Source organism: Lithobates pipiens, unplaced genomic scaffold, assembly GCF_037356315.1.
Source record: "Lithobates pipiens isolate NorthernLeopardFrog02 unplaced genomic scaffold, aLitPip1_a1.2 Scaffold_8, whole genome shotgun sequence".
Lineage (NCBI taxonomy): Eukaryota > Metazoa > Chordata > Amphibia > Anura > Ranidae > Lithobates > Lithobates pipiens.
The window spans coordinates 469,369,539-469,382,625 of NW_027507903.1; the positions used below are offsets into that span (position 1 = coordinate 469,369,539).

A 13,087-nucleotide genomic window follows, 5' to 3' on the forward strand; every position below is an offset into this window, starting at 1 on the left:
TGCATAGTGGATGTGCCTTTAGTAAAAAGCACCCACAGTGATGTGTAAATTTGGACAATCATGCCATTTTCCTGCCATGGTGCTGAAAATGAGCATGATTTAGATCAGTAATGCACTACACATTAGTTAACAAAAAGAAGGTGTGTGTGTAGCAGACCAACAACATAATAAGATTATCTGAAGAAGAGACTGTCCCCTCATCTCACTCTGAACTTGGGTTTGCACTGGTGCTGAAAAAGGCACAACTTGACGAAAAATGGCAAAGTGGGAGGCCACAGTCTGCCATTCCTGTGGCGTTGAAGGACACTGTGTAGTGACACAAGAAAACAAACTAGTAATTTTACATTCTGACATTTTGACATTCTGCTATTACAGCAATTAGCATTAGCAATAAAATTAATGTGTTTAAAAAATAAAACTAGCATTTGAAAGTATTGAGGCAGGCCCTTACACTACATGCTTTGGTGAATTTGTCCATAAATGTGATCATGAAAAAGGTATTTAGAGTGTGTATTGGGTTGGGTCAAGTCATCAGATAGAAGATTGCTATCAGCTAAGGTAACAGTTGGGGAGAGGGGGGTTCCTAATGAGTTTGGCACAACTCCAAAAAACAATAAAAAGGTCACTTTGCATGAATTGAAGCACACACATCACATTTGTAGAGATTTTAGGGGGTGTTTAGGGAAAAGCAATACTATGGAGCTGCCAAAAGACATTGTCAAGTGACTAGACTCTAGTTTTATGAGCCAAGAAGAGCATGGTGGGGAAGTTAGTGAGGCAAATCCGCATGAGGACAATGGGGCAGAGCATATGAATTAGAGCATATTGCAATGGTGGTAATTAGGGAATGAGGAAAGAAATGCAAGACATTAGCAATCATGAAATACATAGAATGTGATGTTTACGGTTAAAAATTAGCATAATATAGTCCTTCAGCAGGAGCTGAATGATGGCAGAACAGGTCTCTGGAATAATGATCCCCAGAGCCTGGGGGGAGATGCCTGTAGAGAACTTGAGGTCCTGAAGGTTCGTCTACGTACTCATCGTACAGTTTGTGCTGTGCAGGGGTTCTTACTTTGACTTTGACACAAGCCCTTATGCTTGTGTCAAAGTCAAAGTAAGAACCCCTGCACAGCACAAGCTGTACGATGAGTACGTAGACGAAACATGTTTGGAAAACGGTCGGGTGGTCAGAACGGACACCAGAAAGCAACGCTAAACAGCAAGGCCTGAAAGGACGACCTGAATAGCAGAAGCAAGCAGACAATAAAAAATGCCTTTCAAAGTGTACTATACCAAGATAGAGTCCACAATGAGAAGCAAATACTTAATGACTGCACGCACTGATTATCAGATACGCAAAGACAAGCAGAAACTGAAGAGCAGTAGCGATCTGAATCACTAATCTGAAAAGCGCGAATCGTTTTTCACCAAACTTCTACTAAAACACGAGATCAGCAGAAGGAGCCCAAAGAGTGCCGGACGTGGTGCTGAACTTCCTTTTTCTAGTCCCGCCGTACACGGCTTACGTCACCGCGTTCTTGGCAACCGCGAAATCAGACAACTTGGCCCGACCGTGTGTATGCAACAGTTTCGGGCACAATCCGTCGGACTCAATCCGACGGGCAAAATCCGACGGATTTGGTTGGGGAAATCTCCGACCGTGTGTACGTGGACTTAGACAGGTTAATTTGGTTGTCTGCGAGCTGGTGGTAAGTAGGCTTTGGTTGTTCCCTGGGCATTCCCCAGACATTGTTGTTACCTGTGTTACATATTCCCTACAATTCTTCTAATTGCAAGGTTTCTGGCAAAGCTCAGGAGGTCCTTGAACACTGTCATGATGGTATTTGCATTTTGGCTGTAGAGGCCATGGTTCACGATGCTGCTGCAACTCATTGTGGAAGATCTGATACCTTTTGTAGTAACCCTGAACCTTATTTCCTAGGGGCAGTTTCTGCACCCACCTCAGGGGAGCCTGCACCTGATGGCCTGGAAACTTAGAGGCAAAGGTTCATAGGGTCTGGTTGCTCTAACTAGGTGGTAGCAACCCTTCTTCAGGCCAGGAAAAGCTTCACACACCGCACATATCAAAAAGTATGGCAGAAGATCCTCTCAGTCGCCAAGCGGAAGTCCTGGAATCTGGCTTTCCCAAAAGTGGCCCAAGTTCTGGAATTCTTGCAAATGGGGCTCGACAAGGCCCTGAATTTAAGTACCTTAAAAGTCCAGGTGTCAGCCCTATCAGCCATTGCAGGAATTAAATGGGCTGTGAATGCCCTGGTCATCCAATTCATGAGAGCATGTCTGAAAATCAGGTCCCCCAGAAAACCGATATTCCCCACTTGGGATCTGTCAGTAGTCCTGGAAGCATTATCACGCTCTCCATTTTTCATGTGCAACAGTTTTCCTTAGAATGGGACTTAACGCTAAAGGTGTGTTTCCTCATTTCCATAACCTCAGCAAAGCAAGTACCTTATATTCTATCCGGACAGAGTAATCCTAAGACCGACAGAACGGTTTATTCCGAAGGTAGCTACCACCTTCCATTTCAATCAGGAGATCATTCTGCCATCCTCTCTCAATGATCAAAGAACACCGCTTCCACTAGAGCAGTGGTTCCCAACCTGGGGTTGGGACCCCTCGTGGGTCAAATGAGGAGGAGGTTGCCAGGGGTCAACGAATCCTGGGCTGTTCCTGAAAGTGACACTGCTCTTCAGTCTTTTTGCAGACGCCCAGCAGGGTTGTTCCTGGAGCCCGTAGCCACCCATTCAGATGACGGCATGGCTGGGGGGCAAAAACTAGAGGTCAGCTGACTGGTGAGGAATGTGAAGTGGGAGGGGCTGGAGACCTCATCTCCTGATTTTGCCATAGGTGTCACTGCTGCGAGACACCAAGTCTGAGACACAGTGAAGCCGGAAACACAGTGATTAACACTACCTGTGATTATAGTTGCCATTAAAAGTCCCCACTACATTTGTCAGATCAGCGATCAGCAGATGACCTTGATCAAGAGCACCTAAGTTGGCTGATCAGAACTCCCCCCAGCACCCCCCCCCATCCAAGGAGTAAGAAAAGGAATAAAAATAGAGAATACATGAAAGGGAGAGGAAAAGAGGGGAGGAACAAAGAAAAAGGGAGAGAAAGAACAAGAAAGACGGTTAGGGAGAGGGATGGGAAAAAAACACAAGAAATTAGGATAGAGAGAGATATAACCGTAAGAAAGGAGAACAAAGAGAATGAGTGGTACATCTTAAAATGTACCATAAGGGGTTTTAATACTGTACAAGTGGAAGGGATTCAGGGAGTACTAACTGTCCATGGGTTAGGGGCGCAAATTACTTGTTTTGCCTTGGGTGCTGACAACACAGGCTACGAAAATAATTTTAATGTTGGGGTCCCCACAACTTGGGAAATTTTATCAAGGAATCACAGCACTAGAGAGGTTGAGAACCACTGCACTAGAGGATTGATTAAACATGAAGGCATACCTGACAGTGAGTGAACCATTTAGAAAAGTGGATAACTTTCTAATAATCCCCCATGGGGGCCAGAAGGGGGCAAGCGGAATCCTACCATGTCTGTGCTGATATATATGGTATAATAGGTTCATTATACCCCCTACAGATGCACTATACACGCATCTACCCCTGATGAAGCGAGCATGGCCATGCGTTGGGATACTTTTCACGTCTGTGTACTTCGCAATTTACATTCTATACCATGATACGTGTAATGACATTTTTTACTGTATGTATCATTTCAGTGGCTTGGCTATGGTTCGTGCTTATGTTTACATGACAATTTTAATACATTTTGAGACTGCATTTACTCTGTCAATTGTTGGCTAACCGCATTCACCTCATTTAAAGTCCCGTGGAGATTTCCTGTTTTTTGCTGCATATATTGGGATGGAAGTGGTTTGCGGGTGACACCAGACCTTTTCCTTTTTGCCCAATGTATAAAGATTTGGTAGCAAATTACAGCTCTACCCAGCATTAAAGTGTTACTAAACCCAGGACCCTGCATTCACTATATCTGGTCTCCCACAGTACACAGACCATGGAAATTCAATAGTTTTAGTAAATATAAACTGATGAATACCTTTTCTCATCAGCAGTTTGAGCAGACTTGTGACTTGTATCACTGTCTTCTTAAAGCTTGTAGAAGGAGTTTTCATTTTCACCTGATCCTCAGTCTGAACAGCACTGATTGGCCCTGTGCTGATCACATGCACTCTCCCAAGATAAAAAAAAACCTCTCTAGCAATACACACCAAACTGAGCATGTGCAGTCTGTCACCTAATGCTCTATTTTATCAGGAAATGGCCTGGAGTCAGTGGAAGAAGAGAAGGATCAGAGAGACAGGATCACACAACCTTTTTATACAGTGCAGAGGATTAACCCCTTAGGTTCCACAGTGAGTATAACAAGCATGCTTTACTGCATTTACAGACTGAATTGTGGGTTTAGAAACACTTAAAGCCTGAGTAATCTGTCCATAGTTAGGTCAACCGGGGCAAGCTCAGGGACATCTAACCAGGGATCCCATAGCTTTTCATATTTGGGTGGACAGCCTCTGTGTTGATATATAAATCTTTCCATCCACAGTGCATTACCCACATTATTAATCCATTCTAGACATGTGCGGTTTGTTTCGTTCCCTAGCAATATTCAGACACATTTTTCATTATTCGGATATATCTGAATACTCAAATTACAATTTAAATTAATTTTACCGAATGCTCCGAATAACGAAACGAAATTCATCGTAATTTCAGAAATTCGGACTGAAATTCAAATTGAATACCATTTTGAAATAATGCTGTTTTAGTTAAGCCAATGGTGATTTAAAGAGTCATTGCAATCATTTGATTTTTTGTTTGTTCATTTTGCTACATTCAAATTGAAAAAAAATAAGCTAAACTTTTCGATTCAGCCAATTAAAAATGTATCGAAATGTTTCAAATCTGAAAAAAAAATCGTTGAATTTGAAAACTTCAGAATACAAATTCCAAACACGAATTCCGAATATGAATCCTGAATGTGGATTGAACGAATCAACTGAATTTAACGAATCGAAATAACTAGATTAACTAATCAAAACAAAATTAAACTAATTTTTTTGTCATGCACATGTCTAATCCATTCCCCAACTGTAGGAGGATCCTCAGACTTCCAATGTAGCATTATTAATTTACGATCCTGAAGTACATCAAGCGAGCAGGATTTTGGGTCAAGCAGAAGGGGCAACCTTATTAAGGGTATCCACCACCCCCCTCCAATACGGATGCAATATTGGACACTGCCATAGTAGATGAATCAAGTCACCATTATCACATTTACACCTGTAACAAGTAGCCATTGGTGATAGACCCATTGTATGTAACCTATGAGGAGTATAATGTATCCGCAAGTTAATGTATAATTGGGTCGATCTCTGTGTCACGTTCAATGAGCAGGTCATCATTGATTGGTTTTCCCACATCCCTTTTAATTTTCTTCATCACTCGTATGGATATCATTTCAAGAAAAAATGCAAAAGTATAGCATAGGTTTGCGAAATAAAACCTTTGGAGGACTCAGCATCCCTAATGAGTCTAAACAAGGGGGTCTGGGATAGAATCTACTCAGATGACTTGCTCTGAGCCGCAACAGCGTGTCCTAACTGCATATAGAAATGCATCAAGGAAGGTATGTTACATTTCCTCTGCAGGACTTCAAACGACAATAGTACTCCATTGTAAAATATTTAAGGTGTGTTACTCCGTACCCTTTCCACTTCACACTATGTTGCAGTTTTGCATGTAAACTCACTATTGCTAATATCATATATTTAATGTTATTTAAAAAAAAATTGGATGAAAAAAACAATATCAGTATGATTTTTAAGCATTTCTATCATGGTTTCAAAGTAATGTTAATATGAATGTACAGGACTCCATTCAAGTCAAATGTGAAGCAAGTCAACAAGCCAGCATCCAGAGTTACTGTAGCTCTACTGTGACAAGCAGTGGTGGTGCAACCTCTGCCCAAAGGGTATTGTGGGAGGGAAGTGTAGGAAATACAACACATCCCCCCGTTTGAATGCAAACTGTCAATGCTTCATAGCATACCACAAGGAATAAAGTAGATCTAATACCCCCCAAAATTGTTAATTAAAAAATAAATTGATTGTTGGTATTATTTCCCCATAAAAATGTTTTCATTTTTAGTGAGAATGTAAAAGGGCTCTTTTTATGCTTTTTTACCACCCTCCTTAAAGGATAACTCCACCTTTGGATCATGTTACATGTTCCATCAGTTTTTAGGGTGCAACACATAACATGTTCCTGTATCTGCAAACTTTCCTCCCCAATCCCCCCTCTCTGTCACAGCGGGAGGCGGTTGGACCTATTTCCCACACCTGCTATCACATTGTGACAGCAGCACGGCCACTCAGGGCTCCCATATGGCCATGCCATTCATTCAGTTTCCTGTGAATGAATGCCTATGAGTACCCTCAGCCATTGCAGCTGACAGCTTGGAGTTCTCCAGACAGTAATTCTACTAAACGCGACCTACTGAACTGAATGTGATGGTGCTGCAACTGTCCCGCTTGCTCCGACTTGTTCAAGCCCCGACTTGTTCATGCCCCGACTTGTTCATGCCCCGACTTAGTTGGGGTAGGCGGAACACTTTGGTGGGGGTGGGTCAGCCTGACACTTGACCTTTGACCTCTGGGGGACACTCCATTCAAGTCAAATGTGAAGCAAGTCAACAAGCCAGCATCCAAAGTTACTGTAGCTGACCATCATCCTCCTCTCTACCATCATGTCATCTCAGAACAAGCATTACACCCCAAGTCCCTCACAACCACAATCTGATGTGCATTATGACAACTGCCAATGTGATATTTGTCATTCTACTGTGACAAGCAGTGGTGGTGCAACCTCTGCCCAAAGGATATTGTGGGAGGGAAGTGTAGGAAATACAACACATCCCCCTGTTTGAATGCAAACTGTCAATGCTTCATAGCATACCACAAGGAATAAAGTAGATCTAATACCCCCCAAAATTTTTGTGATGTTGCACCACGACACAGATGTGACCTCTCAACCATTTGGTAGAGGCTTGCACTGAAACTGTGGGGTTTGTTAATTAAAAAAAAAATGATTGTTGGTATTATTTTCCCATAAAAAATGTTTTCATTTTTAGTGAGAATGTAAAAGGGCTCTTTTTACGCACTTTTACCACCCTCCATAAAAAGGATAAGTCCACTTTTGGATCATGTTACATGTTCCATCAGTTTTTAGGGTGCAACACATAACATGTTCCTGTATCTGCAGCCTTTCCTCTCCAATCCCCCCTCCCTGTCACAGCGTGTGTGTGTGTGTGTGTGTGGAGGGGGGGGGGGGGGGGTGGACCTATTTCCCACACCTGCTATCACATTGTGACAGCAGCGCGGCCACTCAGGGCTCCCATATGGCCATGCCATTCATTCAGTTTCCTGTGAATGAATGCCTATGAGTACCCTCAGCCATTGCAGCTGACAGCTTGGAGTTCTCCATGAAGTACGATGACGCTGGTGAACGCTCTCATAGTTCATTAATCTTCCTGCTCTCAGGTAACTGCCTGTCCATAAGAGGTATCAGCAAACAGCTATGTTGAGAGTCTGCGGGCACCTTATAATTTTTTTTTTTTAAATGCACAGTTTTATACATGCAAAAAAAAAAAATGTACATTTATTTTTTTACAGGTGAACTTATCCTTTAAGTTTCAAAGGTAGCCAGAGGGGGTTGTACACATGTCATGGCATGCGCCAATAATGATTCCTCCAGACAGTACTTCTACTAGACGTGACCTACTGAACTGAATGTGATGGTGCTGCAACTGTCCTGCAATTGCATTCAATGCATGTGGTTGCAGTGTGTTGGTTCGGTATTTACAGGATTAAAGCAAGTGAGGCAATGAGGCAATATATGCCACCGCAACTTCCCTGCAACCACATGGAGTGTGGTAGTGTGGCATTTACAGGGTTAAAACAGGCAAAGAGTGGGTAACATATCACCTCCTCACCACCTGTTAAAACCTTCTAAAAAGCGATTCACCACAAATTTTTTATTTTTTTACTTTCTTAGCTTTTTTTCCTAGTGAAGATGTTAACGTATGCTTTAAACTTGCAGGTGGGGTGGCTAAGCTGCATTTTTACTACCTCCTTAAGGGTCCGTTCACACAGGGGCGACACGACTTCCAGGACGACTTTGTGAGGCAACTTGGAGACGACTTGAACATGACCTGGGGCGACTTACAACACGACTTTAAGTCGCCCCAGGCCAGGCGACTTTTGCCGTGGCCAATCAGAGAATGAGCTCTGAAGGGGGAACTCCACGGCAAATTTCTGAAAAAAAATTGGCGTGGGTTCCCCCTCCGAGAGCATACCATGCCCTTAGGTATGGTATGGATTCTAAGGGGAACCCCCTACGCCGAAAAAAACGGTGTGGGGGTCCCCCCAGATCCATACCAGACCCTTATCCGAGCACGCCGGCCAGGAAAGGGGGTGGGGACAAGCGAGCGCCCCCCTCCTGAGCCGTACCAGGCCGCGTGCCCTCAACATGGGGGGGTGCCTTGGGGAAAGGGGGGCCGCGCGCCCCCCCCACCCCAAAGCACCTTGTCCCCATGTTGATGAGGACAAGGGCCTCTTCCCGACAACCCTGGCCGTTGGTTGTCGGGGTCTGCGGGTGGGGGGCTTATCGGAATCCGGGAGCCCCTCCTTTAATAAGGGGGCCCCGGATACCGGCCCCCACCCTATGTGAATGAGTATGGGGTACAAAGTACCCCTACCCATTCACCTGTGAAAAAAAGTAAAAAAAAACACAACACAGGGTTAAAATAGTTTATTGCACAGCTCCGGGGGGTCTTCTGTCTTCGGGGGTCGTCTCGCCGGACTCCTCCGCTATCTTCTGCTAGCTCTTTTGCTAGCGGAGGAGCCCGGCTTTCTTCTTTGTCGCCGCCCTCTTCTTCCGACTTCGGGGGTCTTGTCCCCCTCTTCGGTTCTTCTTGCCGGGCCACCGCTTCTTATTCCAGCTCTTTTACTAGTGGTGGACTGGTCTTCTGTCGCCGCCGTCGCCGCCCGTTCTTCTTCTTCTGGAGATGTTGACTCGACGCTCTCTGCGGCCGCAATGCCAGAGACGCGGTGCACGGTGACTTATATAGGGACAAGGGGCGGGGTCACCGGTTGATGTCACATGGTGACCCCACCCCTTACGATGTCACAGTCAAGAGGGGGGGTGCTCGCTCGTCCCCACCCCCTTTCCTGGCCGGCCAGGTAGCGTGCTCAGGAAAGGGTCTGGTATGGATCTGGGGGGGACCCCCACGCCGTTTTTTTTTGGCGTAGGGGGTTCCCCTTAGAATCCATACCAGACCTAAGGGCCTGGTATGCTCTCGGAGGGGGAACCCACGCCAATTTTTTTTTCATAAATTTGGCGTGGAGTTCCCTTTTGAGAGCTGATAATGCGTATAGACGGAGATCCGACTTGGAGGTGACCTCCATTGAAATCAATGGGTACCGGTCGCCTACAAGTCGGATTCAAGTAGTACAGGAACCTTTTCTGAAGTTGAAGCGACTTCAGTAGCGTGCATTAAGATGGCTCTCATTCACTTACATTGATTTTTAAATGTTGTCCGACCAGAGGTGACTAGGGGCGACCTGAAGTCGGATCTGAGTTGTCCCTGTGTGAACGGACCCTGAAGCTGTAAAGGCAGTCAGATGGGGTTGTACACATACCGCGGCATGCAGTAATAATGATCCATCCCCCTGTTGCATTTGGCAGGCAGTACTGTTGCCGAACACGATCCACTCAAGTGAATGTGGTGGTGCTGCAATTGATCTGCAATAGCGTGCATTGCACGTGGTTTGAGCATGGTCGTGTGGCATTTACAGGGTTTTAATAGGCAGCAAGAAGGCAAAATATCACCTCCTCACTGCATGTTGCAATTCCCTTCCACAGGCGGTGGTCTCAGCGGGGAGCATCGATAGTTTCAAGAAACTATTAGATAAGCACCTGAACGACCACAACATACAGGGATATACAATGTAATACTGACAAATAATCACACACATAGGTTGGACTTGATGGACTTGTGTCTTTTTTCAACGTCTTCTACTATGTAAACACCTCTAAAAAGCAATCTACTGCAGATCACTTTTTGTAAAGGTTAAACACTTAAATAGTGAAAGGTTGGGGGGGGGGGGGTGGTTGTGAGATAAGTGCTCCTCAAAACACAGTTTGGGTTCAGTCATAAAAACAGCTGATAGTAAATATGGCGCATTATTTGACAGTTCATTAGAGATCACAGAGGAGAAAATGGGGTCAAATTTAGTGTCCAGGAACCAGACCCATTAAAACTGAAGCAGGTTATTCCAGGAGGGTAGAGGTGGTGGACTCTGTGTCAGGAGACTTAGGCACAATGGAGGTGGCACAGAGGACAATGAAATAGAAGCGGATACTGGTGCAGACTGTGTCATGGAGTCTGGAGACACTGAAGGTGGTGCAGAAATGAATGAGATTGAAGCAAGTTGTTAGCAGGTACTATGTCATGGAGTCCAGGGACAGTGAAGGTGGCGAGGGGGGGCACTGAAATTAAAGCAGTGTGTTAGTTGAGGCTGCTCTTCATTATAAAAAAGTATTTAATAGGAACCAAGGACAGTGCAGTTGTCTTGGCATTGTTTAATATTAGTGGGAAGGCAATCCTGGGTGTGTGCAGTGGAAGGCATAGAATAATCTGCTGCAGGAGGGGCAGTGAGCTGGCAGAGAATGATGTCATGTGAGGAGGGATCTCTCTGGTCCTGATGAGAGGAGATGCAGATGTCTCCTCATCTCGGCTCTGTCTTCTCCTCAATGATTCCTGGCTACACACTAACATCAGGCCTCCATTCCACATTCCAAGCCTCGGCTATTGTCTGTCTGCTGACACTTCACATCAATGGTGACGGAGCAGAGGAGAAGATTGTACGCTTCAATGATTCCCTCCATCCTGTGTATACTGGGGCTCTGGGTTCAGGTGAGAAATGGCCTCTCTCTCTTACTATCTATTACTATCTGCTCACAGTGTGTCAGCATCTGGAGGAAGGAATTGAATGTATACTGTTTATATATCTGTAAATGGGCAAATGAATCTGTGTACAGAGGACGTTACCACAAAGTGCACATGTATCTATGAATAGGGGTCATAAGCGGTATAGTGCGCTTGTATCTGTGTATAGGGGACATTGCCATCTAATGTATGTATGCCTAAAGGATATTAGTAGTATAGTGTGTGTACATGTGTATGGGGTCTGTATAGGTGACATTATCGTATAATGTATGTATTTGTGTATAGGGGACATTTCTATATAATGTGTGTGTCTAGGGGACATTACAGGTATAGGCATTGATTTACGAAAGGCAAATAGACTGTGCACTTGCAAGTGTAGTTGCTCCAAAGCTTAGTAAATGAGGTAAAGCTTCACTTTGCAGAGAGTACCCAATCACGTGCAAGGAAAATGAAAAACTTTGCATCTTTGCTTGCACATGATTGGATGATAGAAGTCGGCAGAGCTTCTGCTCATTTACTAATCTCCGGAGCAACTGCTCTTCCAGAGGGCAATTGCACTTTGCAAAGTGCACAGTGTATTTGTCTTTAGTATATCAAACCCATAGTGTTTGTGTATAGGACACACTGGGGGTTATTTACTAAAGACAAATCCATTTTGCACTACAAGTGCAAAGTGCACTTGAAATTGCACTTGGAAGTAAAGTCGCTGTAGATTTGAGGGGGACATGCAAGGAAAATAAAAAACAGCACTTTAGCTTGCACACGATTGGATGATAAAATTAGAAGAGCTTCCCTTCATTTCAGATCTTCTCCTCAGATTTACAGCGACTGCACTTCCAAGTGTACTTTCAGTGCAATTTCAGGTGCGCTTTGCACTTGTAGTGCAAAGTGGTTTTGCCATTCGTAAGTAACCCCCATTGCCATTATAGCATGTGTGTATCTACAGTGACAGTTCTAGGCTCTGGCACAGTGTAAATGCAGAGTGAAGACCTGTTCAGAGCAGAGAAAACTGGGCTTTTGGCTTTCTCTGGGTTTTGTTACTCCCAGATCAGGGTCTAAAGCAGTGATAACAAACATGCATACAAATAAATATAATCACAATAAAAAAAAAACAATGCTGATTAATGAAAGCCAATATATGAGTGAAGGTAATGAAAGTGCTTGATGTGCAATAATTCCACAAAAAGTGCTGGAGTGCTCAAAAGTGCTCCTTTACCCACTTCAATACCAGGCACTTTTGCCACTTCCTGCCCAGCTTTCAGCGCTGTCTCATTTTGAATGACAATTGCGCAGTCATGCAACACCAAAACTAATTTTTTATAATTTTCTCCCAACAAATAGAGCTTTCTTTTGGTGGTATTTAATCACCTCTGGGGTTTTTATTTTTTTGCTAAACAAACTAAAAAAGACCAGCATTTTTAGAAAAAAAAAGTTTTTCTTAGTTTTTGTCATAAAATTTTGTTTTTTCCACTGACGGGCGCTGATGGGGCGGCACTGATGGGCACTGATGACGCAGCACTGATAGGCTCTAATGATTTGGCACTGATAAGGTGGCAATGATGAGCACTGATAGGCAATGTTGGTCATCTTACTTTAAAAAAGTAATTAGTTAAGTTACAAATTACTTCTCCCAAAAAGTAATTGCGTTGGTAACTTGGTTACTACATTGGAAAAGTAATTAGTTACTCAGCAAAGTAACTGTGACAGGGGTGGCAGCGGTGGTACTTGAGGGGGTGGCAGCGGTGGTACTTGGGGGGTGGCAGTGGTGGTGGTGTACTTGGGGTGGTGGCGTACAGTACTTGCAGGGGTGGCAGCGGTGGTGTACTTGGGGGGGGGGGGGGGGGGGGTGTTAGGCAGTGGTAGTACTTGGGGGGGTGGCAGCGGTGGTGGTGCCATCCTCTCCCACCACCACCACCTCTGCCTCTTACTGATCCCATCCCCCACCACCACTGATCTCATCCCTACCCTATCCCCCCCCATCACCTCTGTTGTAGAAGTTGGGATGGATCGATTGCAC

The 13,087-nt window shown here is 44.5% G+C and overlaps 1 protein-coding gene across 1 annotated transcript in view; it reads left to right on the top strand.

The window, feature by feature from the left end:
* The first annotated feature begins 10,764 nt into the window (after positions 1 to 10,764).
* The window catches only part of PTPRO (protein tyrosine phosphatase receptor type O), a 112,939-nt gene continuing 110,616 nt past the window's right edge, over positions 10,765 to 13,087 (top strand). Inside the window, exon 1 of the mRNA XM_077468583.1 lies at positions 10,765 to 11,037. Within this exon, the coding sequence (XP_077324709.1) occupies positions 10,960 to 11,037 (78 nt within the window). The 5' untranslated portion in view covers positions 10,765 to 10,959. The remainder of the gene's footprint in view (positions 11,038 to 13,087) is intronic.